The following is a 24,569-nucleotide window of genomic DNA, read 5'->3' on the forward strand; positions in this document are numbered from 1 at the left end:
GTAGATCCAATTCAATTTAACGCGGAGAAAAAAGTCCCGTAAAAAGGCGATCAAAAAACAAAAATACCCCTGAAAACGGCAAAAAAAGAAAAAGTCCGATTCTTGAGTCTTTTTTCCTTCTGTTTTTTCCCTTTTTTTTCCGTTGTTTCCTTTTTTCCGTTAGTCCATTCTTTTTCGCTGTTTTTCCCCGTCCTCTTCTTTATGGTTTTTTTCCATCGGCTGGTTTTTTTACTCTCTTTTTCCAGTTTTTTTATCCTCTTTTTTTCATTGCCATCATTTTATATTTTTTTTCGCACGCAGAAGGGTACGAGTGGGGTAAGGATTTGTTTTTTTATATGCCATGTTTTTTCTTGCCCGGCCAAACCCTAGCGTCTCCCATGTGTTCCCTTCATTGATTGCAAAAATCGATTCCCCATAGCTCCCTTGTTATTTTCCCCCATAATTTTCCCTTTTAATTCCACTTTAATTCATCGAATTTAATCTCCATTTAAAAGTCATCATTTTTATCCTGAGTTTTGCAAATTCGCTCCGATTTTGTTAAAAAAGGAAATAAGGAGATCGGGTGTATAAAAAATCCTCAACCAATTTTGAAACATCGAGAAAGATTCGACCGGATTTGATGAGAATGATTCATTCAACCAGATTTGATGAGGAGGATTCGACCGGATTTGATGGGAATGATCGGTTTTGGCATCATACGGACATATGTCCTCCTTGGGTTGATGACGGCATCGTATGGCAGTCGCGTATGTGAGATGGACCTATGGCTCCACTCATCAGTTGGGTTGGGTCAAAGAGAGATAGACCAAACAACGAGCTGGACCTATGGCTACACTCGTCAGTTGGGTCAAAGAGAGGCGGACCAAGCAGAGAGAGGTAGCGGGCTGGACTGGGACTTAAAATTAGCTTATGGTACAAAACAAAAGAGTAAAATGTACAGTGATCCAAAAATATTTTTACCCGTTGGAACGCACGGACATTTTTTCTATACTTATATCTCTATCTCTACTACTTAAAAAATAAGAGATGCTTCCATTGTCCGTAAAAAAAAACCGGCGAAAAAAACGAGCGAAAAACCGTAACTGTCCGATCAAAAAAAGGGCGAAAAAAAAATCCGATTTCTTGAAAAAAAAGGGCGACAAAAAAACCGGCGAAAAAAACTGGGCGAGCGAGAAAAAAAATTGTAACTGTCCGATCCAAAAAAAAGGGGCGAAAAAAATAATCCGATTCCGTGCAAAAAAAAAGGCGATTTTTTTTGTAAAAAGAATCGGTCCGATTAAAAAAAGGAATCGGGCTAAATAAACCGGCAAAAAAAATCGGGCGAAAAAAAAATCTGATTCCATGTAAAAAAGGGTGAAAAAAATAAAAAAAAATCGGTCCGATTCCAAAAAAAAGAGAAAACGGGCGAAAAAACCGGGCTTAAAAATTGGGTGAAAAAACCAGGCAAAAAAAACAAATCCGATTATGTGGACGCGGTAAAATAAGGGCAAAAAAATGAATCTATCTAATTAAAAAAAGAATTATATATGACGCGGTAAAAAAAATCGAATCATATGTGACACGATACTATATCTCTATCTTCTCTACCTCCATCTCTCCTACTTACAAGATTGAAAACGTTTACGTTGTCCGTAATAAGTAATAACGAAAAAGGCAAAAAAACATTAAAACAAAAAAAAGTCTGATTCAATTTACTTCCGTGGTTTGTGAAAATCTTATCTTGTCTTAATCTCAATCTTTCCGAGGGGACCGAGCGGCGCCCTCCATACTCGCCCGTGCGATGAAACGCCGACCAAAGCAAAAAAAAAAACCCGAAATTGAGCAAAGGGATAAACTAGATTGAAGTTCCCAAAATTAAAAGAGGATAAACGATATTAAAACTCCCCTAACTCGAAAAGAGGGAATAGAAAAGAGGGAATAAAATAGATTGAAATTTCTCGACAAAATTCCCTAAATTTGAAGAACCCTAATTTAGGGTAAGAACCCTGAGAGTCAAAATCCAAATCAATTAAGCTAAGGGTTCGGGTTACTTAACAGACTTGAAGCCCCTAAGCTCACTGGAGCTTACCGGGAAGCGGCACTGCCGCACCTTCACCTCCTCGCAGTCGCGTTGGGTTTCCCGTGCGCGCGCTGTCCTGGAGCACCCCTCCACTGTCCTTGGCGTCTCCCCTCCCACCGACGAGGTCTAGGCCGCTCGGGGGCTCGTCGCTGTTTGCGCGCCCGCCTAGCCGGACCGTCGTCGCCCCTTTCGCCGTCATTCCGTTCGCTCGTCGCGGGAGAGAAATGGGATCGGGAGAGAGGGATTTGGGAGCTAGGGTTTTGCCCCTCTCTCCCGGTCGGCGTTTTATCTGGCGCGGGGAATATCGGAGACGTCCATTAGATCGGACGGCTCAAATATTGGCAACGTCGGGCCGCCGCTGCCGATTACGCTGCGCCCAATGGGCTGCGGAAGTGCATCAGACCGTCCCCGCATAAGTGGGCCGCGCTCATCTGCTCGGCTTACGGGCCATCGAATTGACTCGGTTTGCCGAAGATAGGCCAGCCTAAGTTTGGGCCGGCTTAGGAAGACCTAGGCCAAAAGCAAATTTGATCAAACAATGTGGCTTAGATTTTTTAAATTAAAATCCGTTGGATAAACTCCTAAGTAGGCTCCAAAAATAAATCTAAAACTAAACCCTAAATCCTATGCTAATTCATCAAATTAGACTCGGTTCTACCTATTTGTTAATATATCAAATTAGACTTGATTTTTTACCGTTTTAAGGTTTTCAAGATGTCACATTATCAAACGGTGTTTTTCCCGTTGCAACGCACGGGCACTATTGCTAGTACTATTTAAATTTAACTTATCATAAACCATATTAACTTATGTAAGTTTATATTATCTAGCTATCTTATACATTACTTTTACTTAGTGCTATCATAGTAAACTCCCGCAGCAATAATGATGATTCTTTTTATGTCTCTACGTGTACACCAAAGTGTGGATTGGGATTTTTAGATACCATCTTATTGCACATATTTGCAATATCCAAATTTTCTTATGTAGGAAAGAAAAACTCACATTTGATTGCAATTTGCTGCAACGTGTACAGTAGACTAAATGAGATGTACTCGATAGTTCAGTGGCAAAGGATACGTGGTTTCAACCCCGATGTCCTGTGTTCTTAGGGCTCCTTTAATTTGAAGGAAATATATATGAATGTTGGAGGATATAGGGTTTTTCCTACAGACTAATCAAACAGTTATTCATGTGTTTTGTAATCATATGTTATCTGTTTTATGTGTTTTTTCTATTTCTTAAATTTTTTTTCATACGATTTAAAGTGGCCTTAAAATTTATTTTAAAAAATATGTTTGGAGGAATATCTCTCCAAATCTCTTTTATTCTCTACGGTAGAACAAATGATCAAAATTCCCCTCACAAATGCGACCCATGATCATAGAGACCAACGGCCAAATCTTGAGGAGTAAATTTCACAAAACTACACGTTTTGTAGTCCAAGTTGTATAAAACCACACACACTTTGATACTTAGCACTTAAGTACATATATTTTGGTAGTGTAGTTTCACAAAACCACACTATCAATGAATAGATTCACCGGCGAAATGACGTGACTGTTTCACCTAGGATGAGGACATGGCATCCTATCACCAGCCATCGCACGAAATTAATAGGATGCCACATCCTCATCCTTGATGGAACAACCACGTTATCTCATGGGTGAATCCATTCATCGATAGTGTGGTTTTGTAAAACTAAACTACTAAAATATAATATATGTATTTAAGTGCCAAGTGTCAAAATATATATAAGTTTTCTGCGAGTGTCAAAATGTATAAAACATGTAGTTTTGTGAAATTTACTCAATCTTGAGTCGGACCATCGTTGTCTCGTTCTCCTCTTCTTCCGTCGCCGGCGCGGGGAGCTGCTCGTCGCCGGCGCGCGGTGATGGCGGAGGACTCCGGCGCCATCCTCCGCCACATATCCTCCCTCAAGGACATGCTTGACAAGGTCCGTCCCGCTCTCTGCTGCTTCCTCTCCGTTCTCTCTCCTGCGCACTGTACTGGTAGTCACTAGCAATGGCGATGCGATGAATGCCTCAATGCCGTGGAAGTCTCGCGTTCGCTCTAGGTGGTCGAGTCGCCCGCCGCGGCGATTGGGCGTCGCCAATGGAGCGATCAGGTGGCCGAATCGCGCGTCCGCTTCGGCGATTAGGCGTCGCCATGGCGAATCAGTCGTCCGAATCGCCTGACTAGGCGTCCGCTTCGACGATTAAGCGTCGCCATGGCGATCGACTATATTTTGAGAGAGAGAGAGAGAGAGAGAGGGTTGGGGCACGAACACATCGTGGGGCTGAGGGGAGGCGAACCCTAGCCGCCGCCGCCACAGCCGCGACCGTGGATCGTCGGCGTCGAGCCATCCCCTCCCTGCGCACTTCCTTCCGGTGGCCACCGTCGAGAGCTCCTCCCTCCGCTCTTCCTTCTGGAGGCCGTCGTCCCCAGCTCCTCCCGTGCCGGTTTGCTCCTTTTCCGTCCAATCTCTCTCCTTCGCAGCTTCGCTGCTTTTTCTCTGTTTCTTGGTTTGCTCCTCTATCTATTCAACCCAGAATTTTCTTTTCTCTTTCTTCTCTACTTTCTTCTTCTGCTCTCTCCCCATTCCCCAAACTTCTTTTGTTTGCTGACTGTTATCTCATCTATTGCCCACATATCAGTCTCATCATGGTGGATCCATTCGCCAGCGAAGGGAGTCAGTATGACCCATCCAAGGATCCTGAACGGAAGTCTAAGTCAAAAGATCCGGGATGGAAATACTGCTTCTGGCCAGACTTGAGCAACAGAGATTTGATCCACTGCTCGCTTTGTGGCAAGCAAATGATTGCAGGATTCAAGAGAGTCAGCAACATCTTGCAACAGGATTTGGAGATGTGCAGTGCAGCGGTGCCCCAATACTACCACAGCTATCATGAAAGAGATGAGAGCATATCTGAAGAAGAATTCGAGAATTGGCAAATATCTCAACTTACACCCCTCCTCTTATCGGCCAATGCCAAGTTCTGAGACAGCTGCCAAAAGGAAACAAGCTCCTGACGCTCTTCAATTTGGACGACCAACCCCAAAACAAACAACATCTGTTGCTTCTATGCTTTGCAAGGCACCTGAAGAGGTTGACGAAGATATCCATGCCAAGGGGCCTTCTCAATCTACCATTGAGCAATGTACAAGGCAGTACAATGGAAAACAAATGGTCCATCAGCAAATAGCAAATTTGTTTTCTGAATTTGACATACCATTTGCTGCTGCGCACTCAAGGAGCTTTGAGACTATGGTTCAATCCATCATACAATTTGGACCTGGTTATAAGCCTCCTAGTCATCAGGATTGGTGGGTTCCGTTGCTTGTTGGGGCAAAGGAGACTACGTTGGGAGCCAGTGGTAATATGGGAGATTTGAATGAATCGGACGATGATATTTGGTAGTTAAGACCAGAATCATTTACCTATGATGTCATGCTAGTATACTATTATGCTGTTTATCTGTCTCGGAGAACGCTGATGCTTATGACCTATGTACTTTTGGTGGATGATTTTTGCTATATTTATTACCTTTGATAACTTCTACTAATGTGCAATGTTGGTATGTTTCTGTATTATTGTTTGCTAAATACCATTGCTTGTACTTGTCACCTAGGCATCTGCCTAAATAACTAGGTGTGCAAAGAGGTGCTTGACTCTCAGGTGCTATGCCATTAGGACTAAGGAAACATTGTCATTCCTGTTGCAATTTTTATTGCTCGAGCTATATACTGCAGTGGCTTTGTTTACCATTGGTTTCCTGCTTCCATAAATGGATTCTTTACTTGTACTGAGAAAGAGGTGGTGAAATAAATAGATCAAGGGTAGATATTAATTATTCTTGAGCTCCACTGTTACATTTTTTTTTCAGGATGCAGATGTCCATTAAAATTGGAGCTTTCATTTGGCTTTTTTCTGTTTGGAGATGACTTAATTATGTATGTGTAACTGACCAAGTATTATATTTTAAAACACATATCTGGTATTGTCTTTCAACTGAACAGGATGCAGAATTTCTGACTTGGACCTATGGCTTTATGATCATCTATAGTTTCACAGAAGCAACGAATTTTGGACTTAATGTATAGTACTAGCTTGTAACTTACTGCGATAAATCCAGTACTCTCTCTTCAAGCAAATGTCCTCCTCTGGCTGTAGAATGGGAACATGTGCAACATAATGCAAGGATGATTTTTGAGTGTGAAGAACTGAATTCATCATAGTAGCGCGTTGAACTTTTTCATTCCAGATCTTATGCGTAACTGTGCTATATTTTCTCTGTTATTCTTGAATTAGGTCAACGAAGAGATTGAAGAGAATATTCAAAAGACAAGGGAAATAGAGTCAGAAATAGTGAAGCATTCTGAAACTGAAAAGGAGTATATCATGAAAGAGTCTGAACTAATGAAAGGGGTATCAATTGCTGAGTTTGAACTCAATGGCATTATACAAGTGGCTGGTAATTATTGCCTTTATTCATGCAGTTATTAGCTCAGTGGCAAATATCTAAGCTGTGGTTAACTTGCATAGTATATCCTTGATAGCAGTATGTTTTAAGTACGATAGCAGTAATTTTTTGGACAAAGGTTATTAAAGTTGCTTCAGTAATTCCCTTTTGAGGCCAAAGATAATCTTGCTCTTCAAAACTTGAAGCTAAAATATTGTTTTTTCCCTTGATTATGCAACTGAAACTTAACCAATTTATCTCGACCTTAACTTCAACGCATGTGGCTAGGAATGTATCTGCATGTGGACTCTATTTTTCAGATTGTACTCTCTAGCAACACTGATCTTGTATCTTTAACCTTTCTTCTGTCATTTCTAGTGTAGATTTATGTCATGCTTTCCGTACAAGTTATGGTTGTTTGTTACTAGAAGCTTAGCCTTTTAAGTACATTGCAAGGTTTTTTTTTATGTAAAATACTGCAAGGTATTATTCCAACCAAGTCCATTCTGTCATTTACTTAGTGTTTACGCATCATAGTTTTCTTTCCTAATCACTGTTCCCCACAGTGATCTGTATGTTAATGAATATTATTATATATCACACAAATGTTTCTCAAAATCCAATAAGACCCATCTACATTTTGCATTTGAGTTATAAAATTTGATTATCTGGAGACAGAGGTTTACTTTCCAGTTCTAAATACACTTTCACTGTAATCTTGTGAGAGCAACAGCTTTCTGTAGATGTGTAGCTTTGGACATGTGTTTGGTTCTTTATTTCATTTTTTTAGTGGAATTTGGCTATTTGTTTAAGATTATTCCATTAGTTGGATCTGCACAATTACACTGTGTGTACTGCAGGGACCCTCATGAAAATCACACCTGCCATTATCTCATTTTCTGCATGCGAATCCAACACATGATTCGCATTGTTGTTCTGTGCTAATTGTGAACTGGGTGGTTCTATCTTAACAAATAACAGTAAAAAAGGCACTTTCTTTACTGCTGTTGATAGTATTCTTGTGTTATTTTTTCATGTCTCATGCTGGATGGAATTTTCAATATTGTGGTATGAGTACTCTATGAAACACCTAATCATTTTTAGCTTTTCAAACAGCTGCTGAAACAGACTCACTTAAAGTGATGGAAGGCAATTTGGAATTCCAGAAAGCTACTCTGAATGGAATTAGGAAAAGATTTTCTAATAAAATGTATGGTCTACATTTGGTCCATTGATGAGATCAAATGGTTTTCAGCGTTCTGACTTATATTGAAACTTTACAGCTCTAGTTTTACATCAGATAATATGACGTTTTTCTTGCATTTTCTTGTTAAATGGGAAACCTTCTCTGTTCCTTCAAAGTGCTGCAATAGAGTTCATGTACTAAACCACTATTACGAACAGCTCCGTGTACTGTGACTGATTTAACCACTGTCATGATTCCAAATTATTCATGACTTGGAGCTCACTAAATTCATTAAAATGATTAGATAGTAGGATTGCAAATATTTATTCTCTGCTTCTTTTACTTCCAAAAAGAGCTGAACAGGAAATAATGCCTCAGATTGTTTACATTATATTTATCAGGGAAAAGTTCATCAATGAATCTAAGGGGTTCCAGGCTAACATGCTTGGAGATTTGAACAAGGATTTAGTTCTTTTACTTAAGGAGAAAGGTTCGCTAGGGGATGAGAGTGAGAACTTGAAAATGAAGATCAACGCAATAGAAAGTTCGTCACGTGATTACTTTGCTGACATTCTTGAGGAGCTAAATATGGAAAATTCAGGTAATTATTGTGGAGGTTGTTTGAGCTCAAAATTTTAATATTTACTTCAACCCTTAGTTAATGTTTTTTGATGTTTTGTTACAAAATCTTTGTTTGTATTAATTATATTTAATTGAATTGCATTATATGTTGCTTATTTTATTAACACTATTATTGTACTAAAGTTTAGGAAGCTCTATCTTTTGAGGCACACTGGTATTTCCAGGGCTTGTTCCACAGTGCACACCATCATCTGAATATTTAAACATTGTACATAAGAATTGATAACTTTATACTGAGTTAAATTATTTGTCTTGCCAACTTCTCTGAAGAAAGTACTCAACTCACTTTGTATGATGAGAGGAAAATAATATGTAATCTTTGTGACTGCATTGTTTCCCTTTTTCTCTCTTGTGTGCAGTGCGAGATTTGGTTTAGCTAATTTGTTGCCAGAAACCACTTTACATATCTTCTATTATTTTGCCATAACCTGCAACTATGTTATGTTCTGTCACTGATTGCATTTTAGACTTTCCCTTCTCCTTTAAGCGTGGAAATTTATGGTTGTTTGTGAACCGATATATGTATGTAAATTGTGATTACTGCTTTTCTGTCTTGCACCTACGTTATAACCGAAGTTTACCTTTTGTTAATGGGTTTAATTGATGTTGCAGTTTTGGAATCTGAATTACAGTATAAGATTTCAGAATACATGGATGTTATGAAGGATATAAGCAATCTGAAGGCTCTATTTAGTTCGATCAATTCTTAGTAACAATATTCATCGGTGGAGGTAACTGGATGTTTAATTAGGCTCGACACGGTTGTCTGTGATAAAAAATACGAAGTTTTTTCTGATTGGCTGTTTTTGTTCTCCTGCGTAGGTATCCTACCTAATCACGAAGTATATGTAGAGGCATAGCATGTAGCATTCTGGCTGGAGTAAGAATTCCCAATTTTGTTTTAGAGCATTCCTGATTTTTCTCCGTTCAAGGAATCATTATCTTGTATAGAGCAGAGTGCGAATAAAATCAAATTGGTTTTGCTTTACAAATTGGCCCTTGCACCTATCAAATCAAATTGGTTTGGCTTTACTGGGCCACCTCTTGTATATTTTCTTAGATCACCCGTGGCAATGAAATGAAGATCGTCCACATTGCATCAAGGTGAATCATCGTAAAAAAAAAAAAAAAAGAAGACCAAACCGTAAAAAAAAAAAAAAAAGACCAAACCGATGCTATGAAACTCTGGATTCCTGTGGACTCATGGTGCCATACTTCCATGTAGTTATAAATGTTTGCCATAAAGTTTATTGGCATACTAAAATATCGAAGAAAATTTGCTCTTTTGCCACAACACCATATGAAACAACATACTCCCTCCGTTTCGAAATGTTTGACGCCGTTGACTTTTTAGCACAAATGTTTGACGTCGTTGACTTTTTAGCACATATTTGACTGTTCGTCTTATTCAAAAAATTTAAGTAATTATTAATTCTTTTCTTATCATTTGATTCATTGTTAAATATATTTTCATGTAGGCATATAATTTTACATATTTCACAAAAGTTTTTAACTTTTGAATAAGACAAACGGTCAAACATGTGCTAAAAAGTCAACGGTGTCAAATATTTTGAAACGGAGGGAGTATTTACCTATCTATCTCCCCTCCTTTCCTTTTCTATTCTTCCTTCTTCATCTCTGCCCACGGCCGTGCCTGAGGATTGTAAGGTAAAACTATATTGCACGAAAAATAAGAGAGAGATCCGCCCAATACGGCTGCCACATAATACAAACATGGAATTCAAAATATAACAGCGAGTAAATACAACCAATCGTGTTGATTGGGAGAAAATCATGTGTAGTTGTCGCGAATCCAGTTAGCTGTATTGGCTTTTGTTACACTGTATGTATATGGATTCAACTCTAAACTAACTTGATCCTTGTCTTTGAATTGCAACAACAATCTCATTACACCTTGCACATCTATACGAGTTTGTGGCTGCACAACGTGTTTGCAGGCAGTAATAGCAATACCTGAAAAAAGAAAACGACATATAGAGGTTGGGATTGGGATACGAAACTGGCACATTAACAGATCCAGATTTTGTGACCTAACATGCGCACATGTACTGTCATGCAAAAACTACTCCAATTGATTTTTCACAGTTACAGTGTTGGATAATGTATGTCAAGGACTAAAATTTTGGTTTTAGAAAGCTTCAATTTTTTTTACTCCTACCCTTTTTTTATGAGCAAGTATATGTGTACTGAAATGATACTAAACAGTACGATGATTAGCAACTGTCATCTCTGACTATGTAACATGAAATGAGCTTCTTTGAACAAGTTATGATTGAAAGATAAGAGATGGAGAAAGAAGAGCACCTGTGTTGACATGGGAGAGCTTCGAAGGGAATGCTAGGACTGGAGCGACATATAGGGCAGTCTGCTTCATCGCCAGAAGAACTTGCTGATTTATCTTTGGAGAAAGGTAGAAGAAACTTCTTTACTGAGGATGAGTTTAAGAGGGGAAGAAGCAAAAGCAACATTTCCTGGACAATAAAGCAAATATCAACTATCAGCTAAAGTTCTGTAAAGTAAGTTACTGACATTGTCAATACTATTAATGCAAAAAAATACTGAACATCAAGTCACTAGCAATGCAATCATCAATTAGCCACAGAATTAATACTTTCCAAAAAATAGATACAAAATGTTTTGAAAGCATCATCATTCAATAAATTGACTGGTAGCACTTTGACTGAGTTACATTGATCTTTGTTTATCAGCTCTCACCAGTCACCAGTTTGCATGTAAAGAACAGTGAACAATCATGGTGATACAGACATTTAGCTTGTACAACCAGAATTGTTACAAGGCTTTGAACAATTTGATTTACTTAAACCAATCCCATTTTGCTCCATGCTGCTAACATTAAGTCCATATTCCATTCTTTTTCCATGGGGCCCTTATAATCCATATTTGCTGATTCAATCTCCTCTATTACACAATTACGTAAGATTGATGATGTGACCACTGAAGCAAAACGTGGTGGGCTTGCAATTATTCAATGGGACAAGAAACTTTTTCCTAAGCTTTCTGATGCAGGTTTTTCAACACTGTTATCACTTATTCCTCTCGGCCACTGACCTGGTTGAGGTATCCAGCCATCACTAGGTCAGCAGTCGTACTGACCACATGTTGCTAAATTCAATTTTTCAATTTAAATAAATACTCCCTCCATCCGATAAATAAGGCGCAACTATCACTACCGCAAAGATCAAGAAATAATTATTACCAACTCTTTGTTTGATCACCCCAATAAATACAATGCATACATCGCAGTATGATTTAATAGATAGAGAGAACTTTTAGCACTACTCTACCCTTTTTATAAATGATATCTCCAGATTGGTACAAACCAACTTTTAGCACTACACTACCCTTTTTATAACATGAACAAGTATTTTCAATGTGAAATATCATAGGACTGAGAAAACGTAGAACTAAATATTCAGAGTGACAGGTCTATTATATTCTGGCGTAACTATAACTAGTGAAGAATACGTATCTCAGTGGAGCAGAAATAACATGCAATCTATAGTTACAAAAAGGATGTTTTAAAAATTTTATTCCACAATTTCCACCCGCCACTACTCCCATGTAGAGAAATGGTAGATGGGGAGAAAGTAAAGTCCGAAAATATTTACTCTTGTAAATTAGTGAGTTCTTTTTCTGAAAAAAAATAAATTAGTGAGTTGGGGGTGATTATGTGTTTTAAATCCTCATGGCTGCCTATATGTGGACATGTATGTATTCCTCGCAAGATTTTCTTTTCTTTTAATGGCATTCTTTGCAGATGTGCACCTCTGTCCTTCCTAACCAGTCCCTTCTGCTCTGTTCCACACATCCTAGTTCCCATCTTCCTATATGTCTCAAGGTTTTGTTCAGTGGTAGCCTTTGTTCGCTATTCCTATTCAGGTTCACATAAGAGCCTTTTTCTTTCCATCATGAGTTGAGTTTGCTTTGTGGTCATCTAAATATTTTTTATATTTGAGGAAAGTTTTTTAAAAATTTTATTTGAATCTTAAATTTATATCCACTGTAACTTTGTAACACGTTCGCACCACGCTAGTGTATAAAAAAACCTTAATCTACATAAACATGTATCATAATATTAATAATAATATTAATAATGGTTATGATGTGCTATTAACACTTATTCCTGAAAGAAATTTATTTTCGGTAATATTACAACAGTAAAACTGCCAAGCTTACAGAAATACAAGAGGCTAGACTTAAGGTTTCATTCTGTATGTACTCAATGTGAAAAGGAGGACGGAATCATGTACAGGATGTCAAATACATCACTGCATAAGATTGAAATTTAAATTATTAAACAAGAATGTATCAAGAGAGGCATACCGAAAATTCATTCCAAACCAGTTGCCGGTTCATGTACTCAAAGCTTACTGCCCTATTCATGTTGGGGCTCTCATAAACAAGTCTTGCTTTCAGAATCCTTTCAACAATAGTTTTATATCTGCATAAATACATAAGCAAGTCTGAACTCTTGTTTTCTTAAAAAAACATGCTAACCTAGCTCACTCAAGTAAACTATACTGTCACTGTAATTCATTAATTGTGGATGCCGACACTTTTAAGTCTATTCAGATAGACCAATCAGTAATGCCAAACTGGGCACCATTTGCTGTGAGTCTACGAGTAATTACCATTTTCACTGTCTCCTCAGAATAAATAAATGAACATAAATAAACAAGTTGATGAACAGTACCTTGCACCATAAAGAAATAACAAAAGGTTAAAGAATGAAGAAGCTCTGTATAAGCCTTCAGCATGCTGCACCAAGCCCCAAGCGCGACGTGCTAGTGGTCTCTAAATTATGAAAGAAAGTTATAAGAATAAAAAAAGGAATTAAATTTTTCGAATAAGTTCTGAAGATCACCTGTTCAGAATCACCCCATCGACGGAAAGCAGAAAAAGACTGCAAGCGGGACCATATATATTGGCCACCAACAGTGCTAATACAATACAAAACCTTTTGAGAAACTGAAAGTCCAGGTCCTTCCAAACCTGTTCTGACTGAAAAACACATGGAATTCATCAACACTTGCTAGGATAATATTACAAACAATAAGTCATTAGCATATCAGTAGCATTCCATAAAGCCAAAGAATGTAACGAGTAACAAAAAATAAAAAAGTTTTGGACCTGATAATGGGCCAAGACCTATGTAACCCCACACTAACCAAATAATCAAGAAGACAACACAGCCCAATCCACAAGAGCCAATTGGCCGAGCAGTTGCAACAAAAACATGGAGGGTAGACAGGACTATTTGATTTATATATACTGCTAAATGGAAACAATTACAATAGGCTTCTTACATAGAGGACTCCCTAAGACCTGAAAATTATAGATAATTTACTCCAAAAAATAGCTTGCCTAACTAGAAGATACCAGACAACAAAATAGATAGATTTCCTAAATCCTAATAACAAACCCTGTTTAAGGATGCTGCTACTGCAGGCCCTAATGGGATGGATGCACAGGCCACAAAATGGGGAAACCTAGTCATATTAGGCACATCTCAACCAAACAAGCCAGCTTGAAAAATAGTTAAGCGTTTGGACCATTTTGAACCTTCAAGAAGTTGACACATGCATTAACCATATTTATTTTCCTTTTTCTACAACAAAAATAATTTAGCTTGCATTATGAAAATAAAAAATTCCAACCTAGCTTACATTTAGAGTAAAATGCAGCAAGGATTCTTGCTAGGTGGGTGTAGGCTTGCAACTCATCTTGCAAAATGCTCAAATGAGTCAGGCAACTTGAAAGGAGAGTGGAAATACAGTCCGATGCATGTCATGTGGGGCTAATGACAGTGAAATACAGACCAGGTTGGCCTAAGGAACAACGTGTGGACAGAATACATACATGTTTCAGATCAATGTAATGTCCTCCTATAGGATTGCCATGCCCAACTTAATAGCCTAGGAGGAGTAAACTGCAAAGCTTTAGGCTCAGGCAACTGAAAATGGTGACATATATGCATTCATGGATTCTATGCTGCCCCCAGTTGTCCCTTAAGGGACCACTCTGGCAACAAGGTCGGTGTAATAAGCCACATATCATGTGTTAGGGTGCATATTTGCGTACCCTAATCAAGTTATGTGACTCTTTTGAGCATTTTGCAAGATGAGTGACTAATCTGCACCCAGTTCACAAGTTGTTGTACCAGCAATGTATTTTACTCATATTTGAATATTTAATTGGCTCAATTTGTTTCTTATAAAACTAGTAATTAGGATGATGCATCTTGTATTTTCATTAAATATTGTACATGCAACCACCGGATCACTTGTGACAGAATTGTAGTCAGGTTGTATATTGTGCATCTCCTGAGCTAGTGGATAATAACATGAGAAAACCCACGGTGCCCTTATCAAGTAATCATAAACATGTTGGTTCAAAAATTAATTTCCTAGAAGATATATGCAATCTAGTAACCCAGAACTTGAGGATTTTTAACAACATATTTTACTCACTTATAATATTCATGTTAGGGAAATTCTTACTTGAAGGTTTTGAACCTAAAGTTTCTTGGCCACATGCTCTTTTCAGGAGATTTAAGAACATACCACATAAATAAGCCCTTTTTCCTTTGAATAAATTAGTGCAATGATACTTAAAAATGTGTAGAATAGCATGTATTTCTGGACACCATGTCTTATTTGTCAATAAACAGCTAATTGGAAAGGAGACAGTAATTAGGTATGGCACATCCATATAAATTGTGATCAGCATTCTGTAGGTGCAATCATTGGTTTGATTCTATTCCCTATAGATAGTAATAAAATCATAATTTCCTGAACTAGCTGAAGACAAACTCACACCAAAGCGATCTGAAACCAGTGCAATTTCACCATAACACGTGATTCAACCAAAGTAAATAAGGGTATTGTAATGCAAGGATGATACACGATCAAAGTGTAAATATCCTGGTCGCCTGGTACACACTTTAGAAAGATCCAAACATTTCGTATGCTTTGGGGAGCTATAACCAGCATAGCAACTAAAGATAATGCCATAAAGTACGTACCATATACATTATACAGATCTGCTAACAATTGAGACACAATAAAGTAGCAAATACCTTCTTTTCCTGTTATGGGCGCTGCCCGTTCATCTCTATATCTCAGGTTCATGAGCGCATTCCCAGGAGTTGGCTTATCAACCCATATTGAGAATCTCCATATGAGGAACTCAAGGAAAGCATCTAATTCTGGCTCATATTGGAACAGGAGTCCTGGCTGGAACATATGTCAAACTGAAGGTAATAAGCTGATGCGCAAGCAATAAGAAATACCCATATCACCATGATTAGTAAAGGAAGTACCTTCACCAAAGAGAATACTTTGACTAACTGCTCTTTCAACATGGCGGACATCTCGACATCAAGCCTCGCAGCATCAAATTGGTTAACTCTAGATATTGAAATTGGGATAGCGATCTGTATCACACAAGAAATTCAACAATGCATTACTACCCCAACAATATAGTGAACCTTTTCCTGCCAGTTGTAGCAAACAGATCAAAAATCCGCTCTTTATTTAAGACCACAACTAATTTTTTTTGAATCAATTAATTGGGAAAACAGAGACTAGTGACTCCCCACTAGGCAACCATTTTCTTTTTAAAAAATCTGGATGTAGCTAAGAAACCTCAGACCTTCAAAGAATACTACTACAATCGAATATGTGTATTCCGATATGCTTGAATGCAGCAAAGCGGGCCTTTAGAACCCTATATTTCGTAAACAAGAAAAAGTACCCGATAGCAAAGTTTGTACAGTAAAAAAAAATAATCCCAAGAACAGAGGTGAGTTAGACATATCGGTACCTTGGATGAATCACGCATTGACTCCCACTGAGGGAGGAGTCTCCGGTACTCGGCGGCCCATGCATCCGGTGGTGGCGACGACGAGTCAGTGGAGGCGGAGGGAGAGGGTAGGGTTTCGGGATCCGTCATTATAGGGGGCGGAGCTCACGGGTGGACGCGTGATGCGAGCTCGAGCATGAGAAGCGACAGCAGACGCGAGAAATCCCCGCCTCCGGGGAAGGAAGCCGATGAGCGTGGCGGGCCGATCCGCCCCACCTGGTAGTTAAGGGGGGGCACGCGACGGCCGGCGCGGAGGAGGGAGAGGTCGAGAGGGGCGGACGGCGCGTCGCCGGCGGTGGGAGAGGCGGGGGTGGATGGGACGAGCAGCGGGCAGCGGACCAGCGGTGCGTGTCGCGCGGACGATCGAGGAAAGTGCGTGCGATTGGGGATTCGGTTGATACTAGTACTTGACATGGGCCCTTATGGGCCTTACCAAGAAGATAGTAAAATAAAGGAAAAAGTACATCGAAGGTCCCTCAACTTGTCATCGAATCACAAAATCATCCTTAAACCACGAAACCGCGTAAAACGTGTCCCCCAACTTACAAAACCAGTATCGACTAGGTCCCTCGGTTGTTTTGACTCCGGTTTTATCTGACGTGGCAGCTGACTCAGCGTGGGACCCACGTAGGTCCCACATGTCAGCCCCTTCTTCCCCTCCCCTCTTCCTCTCTCTCCTCTTCTTTTCTTTCTCTCCCTTCGCTCCAGTTCGGCGGGGCTTTTAACTATTTGCCACTCTTACGGATGTTGCTTAACGATTTGCCACTAGGCCCACATGTCATAGACACATGAGGGCCCACATGTCATTGACAGGATGTGGCAAATCGTTAATTGCCATGTCACAAGAGTGGCAAATAGTTAAATTTCCCCAGTTCGGCAGGCGGGAGTCCGGCGGCCGGTGGCGGCGACAAGGCGGCGTCGGCGGCAGCGACAACAGGCGACGAGGTGGCCGCGGCGACGGGCGACGAGGCCACCCGCTCCGCCTCCACATCGCCTCCGCCTACTCGGAGCGGGAGGCGGCCGCGGCCGACGACGACCTCGCTGCGGGACGCGCTCCTCGCCTACGCCCGCGCCCTCTCCCTCGTCGAGCCGCGCTTCCCCATCCGCCTCCGCCTCCGTCGGCGCCCCCATCCCCGCCGTCGCAGCCGTCTCCTCTCCGGTCTACCGGCCCCGGCGGCGAGAGCGGATCGCCGACGATGACGCCGACGTCACGGTCGGCTTGCCGCACTGCCTCCTCCGTCCACCTCCCCAGATTCGACGACGACGACAACCGCCGCGTCCAGCTCCTCCCCCGGCACTTGCCGGCCGCGCCCATCTCCGGCGATCCGACCGACGACAATGGACCTCCGCCACGCCGCGCCCATGAATCGCAGTTCACTCCGGCGTTCCGATTCATCCTCTGCTTCCTCGTTGTTTGCTTCTGGTTTGATTGATCGACCATGCCTCCCCTCGTGGCGCCGGTGGAGCACAAGGACGAGCCCTGCAGGCAGCGGCACGCGGCGGCGGCGGCGGCGGCGATGACAGCGGCGGCGGTGGCTAAGCCGCGGCAGCGGTCGGCGTCGTTCCACGGGCGCGGCGCGGCGGAGCAACGACACTCGTTGTTGAAGCAGCGGCCGCGGACGCAGCCTGACCTGCTCGCCGAGCATGTGGCCGCTGCACGTGATGGCGCGCGCCGAGTGGCGCGTGGCCGACCTGGTCGCTGCCGCCATGGAGCTCTACGTCCGGGAGGGGCGCCGGCCGCTGCTGCCGTCCGCTGACCCCGCCGCCTTCGGACTCCACTTCTTCCTCTCTCCCAAGGCCGCAACGACCGCCGCGATCACCGCCGCTGCCGCTCGTCCCCCGCCGGTTTAGGGATGAGAGAGGAAGAGAGGGGAGGGGAAGAAGGGGCTGACATATGGGACCCACGTGGGTCCCACGCTGAGTCAGCTGCCACGTCGGACAAAACCGGAGTCAAAATCGCTGAGGGACCTAGTCTATACTGGTTTTATAAGTTGGGGGACGTGTTGTATCCGGTTTTGTGGTTTAAGGGCGATTTTATAATTCGATGACAAGTTGAGGGACCTTCGGTATACTTTTTCCTAAAATAAATATTGGAAAACGTCTATTTTGTTTTCCTCATCTCTTGCTCCTTTGACTCCTCGTAGAATAATTCTCTCAACTGTAAAATCAAGTATAACACATCCCCGTTTTTGAAAACTGGATGCAAATCGACTCTTTCGATAGTTTAGCAGTTTGTACTGACGTGGCAGGTTGACTGCGGTTGACTCGTTAAATCAAACAGGTGGAACCCACGTGTCACTCTCCTCTCTCTTTTCCTCCTTGCACTCCTATCGCCATCGTCGCCTCGGCACTCGCGCGGCAACTAAAATGGTGATGCCTATCATGTTACTATTGTTCGTGCTCATCGTCGCCTCCACGACCGACACTACCATGCCGATGTTGGTGAACGAGGAGGTGCTAGGGCTGGTCATTGTCGGAGTATGGAACTCCTCTAGTGGGGAAGCAAGTACTCCCCCTTTGGAGATTCGACCAGGGAGTGCGTGCGTGGAAACAAGGTGATGCTCACGCCAATAGAAACGAGAGAGGCATGTGTTTTCTGGACAGATTCGGGCCACTTGGAGGCATAATACCTTACTCGTGTGTTCTTGGTGGAGCTCCTTGTTGGAAAGTTTACAAGGTGTTGGTCTACTTCTCCTCTAAGGCTAGGGAGCTCATTCCTCTTTGTATGGATGCTGTGTGATGATGGAGACATTCTAGGATCGGCTCTAACCCAGAGTCATCTCTCCCATTTTCAGTGACCTTGGTCCTCCTTTTATAGTTGCAAGGGGATATCACAGTGGCCTGTTTCTTACAAATGGGCCCCGGTACGGGGTTAGGTGTCTCTGGTCATATTGCTTCTTGGTGGTAGACCTAATCATCAGGACATGTGCCAGCTGTCAGAAGAGAGTGTTGGACGATTTATAGGCTAGACGTGCGGCATATGGCAGTCAACAGTGCCGCCTAGTAGCCCACCCCTTTCCACATAAGGGTAATGAAGGCTTATCGTAAGGTTGGCATGTGTTGTCTTGTCGTGTGTTGTTCCGGTTGCAAGTTGGGTGGGTATAGTTACCTCGCATTAAATACTAAGCTTGACTGGGTTGATTTGTTACTGTGTTACCCCATGTACATGGGGGCAGGTGACAAACGTACCCCGAGCATCGCCCCCGGGGGCGAATGTGCCCCGAGCTCTGCCCACGGGGAGCCGCATCCCGGGGGTTGATATGCCCTGAGCAGCCGTACTCGGGGGCTAGTGTGCCCCAAGGATAGCCCACAGGGGTCATGCTCGAGGGGCAGGTGATAGGGACGCCCTGAATAGCTCGTGATGGCCATGTGGATGTAGTCCGACGTGACGCTGTCAAGCCGATGTTCAATCATGTTCAAGCCGATGTTGTTTGACCCAATGGGCGTGTTGGCCATGTGGATGTAGTCCGACGTGACGCCGTGCGGATGGGAGCATGTCGAGTGTGACCTGACCACGTCACGCATGTTCCGATTCGCACTTGATAGGTTCGGGCTCTCCAACCGCCACTACTGGAAAAGTGGTCTTTGCTGGGTCGACTGTTTTCCACAATAGTCCCGGTTCTTATTAGAACCGGGACTAAAGATTGTTTTTAGTCCCGGTTATAAAAATTTTGATCTTTAGTAAAGATCATTTTTTGTCCCAGTTCATGGCCTGCCAGAGGCATATCAGGGTGCCAAAGATCTTTAGTTCCAGTTGATACTACCAACCCACTTTAGTCCCGGTTGGTGTTACCAACCGGGAGTAAAGATTATTTAGATCTTTAATCCCGGTTGATAATACCAATCGGGACTAAAAATCTATCTTTAGTCCCGGTTGGATACTCCAACCAGGAGTAAATATTTCTCTCCCATATCTAATCGGTTAAGTCCCAGACAAGACTTCCTCCTCACCGAGATATTTAGATAAGATTGCATCATCCCCTCTCCTCCTACCCCTCAGATCTCCTTCCTCCTTCTCCCCTCCCCTCTCCTCCTCCCCCCTCCTCCCCTTCCTCCTCCTCCCCTCTCCTCCTCACATCCGGTGGCCAGCGTCGGCGGGCAGGCGGCCAGCGGGCGGAGGGGCAGCGCGCGGCGGCCGGGCCACACACGGGGCAGCAGGCGGCAGCGCGCCGGTTCTCTCCGGCTTTTTTTTTGATAATGTGTGATTGAGAGATGTATAATTCATTTTTTTAGAATTTGTGATTCATTGCATAGATCTAAGATGTATAATCGATCTGTGATGTATTTGATTTGTATGTAATTTTTTAAAGATTTGTGATGTGAATGATTTGGGATGTTATTTTGATTTGGGTATATGCATGGCACTTGATTTAGGGATTTGGTGTTTGATTTAGGTATATACATGGCACTCGATTTGGGAGAAAATAAAAAGAAAATGGACCAACCGGGACTACCCCTACCCTCTCTTTAGTCCCGGTTGGTGTTACCAACCGGGACTAAAGTTCCCTCTCTAAAGATCCAACTTTACTCCCGGTTATTTCACCCGGACTAAAGATAGCGGTCTTTAGTCCCGGATTCGTAGTCCCGGTTGGAAAACCGGGATTACACGGGGTTACAAACCGGGAGTAAAGACATTTTCTCCACCAGTGTGCATGCCAGGTAGGCTTGACCACCTCACCGCGCTCCAGTCGCTCTCCATCGCCTGCAACAATCTCTAATATTTGCCCCTATGCTTGCTCTTCCTGATTTCTCTAAATAATTCATTGTGGAGACTAATTCTAGTGATGTAGGTATTGGTGTTGTTCTTTCCTAAGATAAGCATCCTATAGCTTTCTTGACTAAGGCCATGGGTCCCAGAAATCGGGTATTGTCTACCTATGAAAAGGAGTGCATGGTAGTCCTCCTAATAGTAGAGCAATGGAGACCTTATTTTCAGCATCAAGAGTTTACCATATTGACTGATCATCATAGCTTGATCCATTTATCAGATAAGAGGCTTCACACACCTTAGCAGGAAATAACATTTACTAAATATTGGGTTTGAGTTACAATTTTGTTTTACAGGAAGGACACTACCAATTCAGCCGCTGATGCTTTATCAAGAAAGGATCAAGACCTATCAAAAAAAAGAAAGGATCAAGAGGAGTCGGTAGAATTTATGGCAATTTCTTCTTGCACGCTCATGTGGTTGCAAGAAGTTATGACTAGTTATGAACAAGATCTCTATTCTTCCCAACTGTTGTCTGAGTTAGCTATTGACTCCACAGTAAGACAACACTTCACTCTGCAGAATGGCCTCCTAGATACAAGGGCAGAGTGTGGGTGGGAGACAACAAACAATTATAGCGGAAGTTGATTACTGAGCTGCATAACAATCCATATATAGGAGGACTTTCTGGCTTCCCTGTAACATATAGAAGGGTGAAGCTTTTATTTGCCTGGCTAGGAATGAAGAAACAAGTTCAAGCACAACTCAAACAGTGTCAAATCTGTATCCAGGCTGAACCAGAGAGAGTGAAAATACCATGGATTATTTCAACCACTTCATGTTCCCGAAGGGGCCTGGCAGGTAATCTATATGGATTTTATTGAAGGTTTCCCACTTCTAAGAGATATAACTGCATATTAGTGGTAGTGGACAAATTTTCTAAATATGCACATTTCCTGCCTCTCACCCATCCTTTTACTGCTTTGGGGTAGCCTCAGTATTCATGAAAAATATGTACAAATTACATGGTATGCCTAGGGTGATTATAACTGATAGGATTCACTAGTCAACCATGGGAGTATTTGTTTGCAAAATCACGCACTAAACTCCACATGAGTTTTGCTTATCATCCCCAATCAGATGGCCAAACTGAGAGAGTAAATCAACGCCTAGAGATTTTCTTGAGATGCTTTATCCATTCAGCACCTTCTAAGTGATCAACTTAGTTGTATTGTACTTAGCTGAATTTTGGTACAATAATTCCTTCCATTCAGCTGTACACAAGACACCTTTTGAAATTAAATATGGATATGCTCCCGCTCATCATTTTGGTATTGCTATGGAAGATTGTTTAGTGCATGAGCTGGAAGTATAGTTGATAGCAGACATTTGATGTACCTAGTGATCCAATAGCACCTACACAAAGCCCGGCAATAGACAAAAGATTATGCTGACAAAAAGAGGAGTTTCATGGAGTTCCTAGTAATTGGGTATATTTGAAGTTACAACCTTATGTGCTCATTTATAGTTCATCATGCTAATTAACCACAAGCTGACTTTTCGATACTATGGTCCTTTCCAAATCATAGAGCGGGTGGGTTATGTGGCTTAAAGTTGTAATTTCTTCAGACTGCTGCATTCATCTTGTGATATGTCTCTCAATTGAAGGCCGCCACGAGCTTTGTCCCTACTATCCAGCAGCAATTGCTGACTTCTTGTGATCCATTGCAAGTCTGTGTTGCTATAAGAAAGATAATTGTGTGATTGTTCAATTGCTAATCCAATGGTTAGGTGCACCGGCTGCTGGCGTCACTTGGAAGGACATGGTGGACTTGCACGTGCGTTTCCCACGTGCATTGGCTTGAGGTTAAGCCAATTTTCAAGGAAGGGAGGATGTTGGGGAGGCTATGGTGACGATGACTACAACATGTGCTCCCTCGAAGATGAAGTCAAATAAGGTGTTGGCAATCAAGATGACGAGGAACAGAGCGGTACAGCAAGAAGGTGCCTTCACTGAAGAGAAGCAACCACACAAGAACAATCTAAATATCACGGGCCGATGTGGACTATGTAACGATTGTTCTATCTTGGGCCAGTCGTGGCGTGCCTACGGAGGAGAGAAGGTAGGTGAAGTATAACTGTACACCGTCCACTGTTAGCAAACTGAACTAGAACCTGGCGGCATTGGTGGCGGCAACTCCGTCTTGTTGGGCGAGAGATAATTCCAAAATCTATTCCAGATATTTCATGTGTTCCTGTGGTGTTCTAGTATTCTTCCTCCTGTTTTGCGAGATGCGCTAACATTCTTTAGAATATATTTATTAATATGGATATGAAATTGGGCTATGAAAGCTTCTAATCAGTCTATATGTATGGTAACAATCTGAAAGAAAATGAACATATACAAATTGTCAAAAAAAGGGATTGCTGCTTCTTGCTTTCGCTAGGTACATTATTGTACTATCTATTCTTGCAGACGAAGAAGGCAAAGGTGTTGAGATTCAGAATCAGTACATTGAATAAGACGGGCTATTTTTCTTACAGAAAATTTGAAAACCTTCATGCCACGCTTGTCATGGTTAATTAATTGTAGAGTGGTATGTAGCATAAACTATTGTTTTAATCGATGGAATTTGCTATGCATTTCATGAAGAAGTTCTAATGGGTGAACATGGAGGCTTGAAGTTCTAATTGCCTAGAAAACTTAAAATCTGAAGATATTTTAGTGTTTTTTTTTCGGGAGCGTATCCTATGCACACAGGCCCTCGCGTGTACACACCGTGTACACCAACTAAAAATTATCACAAAAAATTCTAGGAAAATTCATACATGTACTTTCAATAGTATTACATCTACATGCAAAGTCGCATCTTCAAATTCATTCTACATAGAGAATAACAAAAAAAGATAAAATTATGACAAAATTGCAACCTTAAAACTGTCAGATTTTTTTTTGTTACGGCTAAAATATAATGAATTTGATGTTAAGATTTTAACCCTAGGTGTAATACAATTGAAAGTATGTGTATGATTTTTTCTAGATTTTTTGGTGACATTTTTTAGTTGGTGTGCACGTGTGTACACGTGAGGGCCTGTGTGCATAGGATATGTTGGCTTTTTTTTCAGCATGTCTTGTTAAATTTTATCTCGTAGAGGTATTCTTTTGGTATTATAAACTCTGCATGGTATGTATAGGCATTTTCTTGAGACATTTTAAGCTTTGCATAGGCACTTTCAAAACTAGATATTAGTAACGCAAGGTACAAACGTACCAAATTAAATTATTTTTGTTAACTAAAACATCAAAAGTTTTCTGGCCACTTACAAGAAGATAATGAGAACCAAAATATTGCACACTCAAGTAACTCATCAACCGTTGGTTCAAACAGGGTCCGAGAGCAGCAACCACGTGTTTCATGAAATATATCGCGCGATGTCAGGCGCCCGACGGCATAGTCGCATAGTTGCCTCCTGCCGTAATCTGCTCACCGTTCTGATTGATCCTAGGTGCTGCATGCCCAAATGACTTATCGTCTTGGCTAAAAATACTAGCATATGCGATAAATAGACACATATGGATGCATGCACAATGGCACACTCCCTCGT

The 24,569-nt window shown here is 41.7% G+C and overlaps 2 protein-coding genes across 5 annotated transcripts; one reads left to right on the top strand and one right to left on the bottom strand.

Moving 5' to 3' along the window:
• Positions 1–3,870: 3,870 nt before the first annotated feature.
• LOC4338275 (uncharacterized) lies at positions 3,871–9,401 on the top strand. Of its 4 annotated transcripts, XM_015781997.3 has the most exons (6): positions 3,871–4,016; positions 6,372–6,534; positions 7,639–7,732; positions 8,110–8,309; positions 8,963–9,081; positions 9,173–9,401. In XM_015781997.3, the coding sequence occupies exons 1-5, from the start codon at positions 3,954–3,956 to the stop codon at positions 9,058–9,060; spliced, it is 618 nt and encodes a 205-aa protein (XP_015637483.1). In that variant the 5' UTR covers positions 3,871–3,953; the 3' UTR covers positions 9,061–9,081; positions 9,173–9,401. The 4 variants fall into 4 exon arrangements, with proteins under 4 accessions (XP_015637483.1, XP_015637485.1, XP_015637484.1 ...); XM_015781999.3 differs by lacking the exons at positions 8,963–9,081; positions 9,173–9,401 and adding an exon at positions 8,474–8,694; XM_015781998.3 differs by lacking the exons at positions 8,963–9,081; positions 9,173–9,401 and adding an exon at positions 8,479–8,694.
• Positions 9,402–10,041: 640 nt separating this feature from the next.
• On the bottom strand, positions 10,042–16,629 carry LOC4338276 (peroxisome biogenesis protein 2). Its single transcript, XM_015782272.3, has 8 exons — positions 16,217–16,629; positions 15,714–15,827; positions 15,471–15,627; positions 13,257–13,393; positions 13,086–13,186; positions 12,716–12,833; positions 10,676–10,842; positions 10,042–10,324 (listed from the first exon to the last, which is right to left on the bottom strand). Exons 1-8 carry the CDS (start codon positions 16,343–16,345, stop codon positions 10,219–10,221), a joined length of 1,029 nt encoding a protein of 342 aa, XP_015637758.1. The 5' UTR covers positions 16,346–16,629; the 3' UTR covers positions 10,042–10,218.
• Positions 16,630–24,569: the final 7,940 nt, after the last annotated feature.

Source organism: Oryza sativa, chromosome 5, assembly GCF_034140825.1.
Source record: "Oryza sativa Japonica Group chromosome 5, ASM3414082v1".
In the NCBI taxonomy this organism is placed as follows: Eukaryota; Viridiplantae; Streptophyta; class Magnoliopsida; order Poales; family Poaceae; genus Oryza; species Oryza sativa.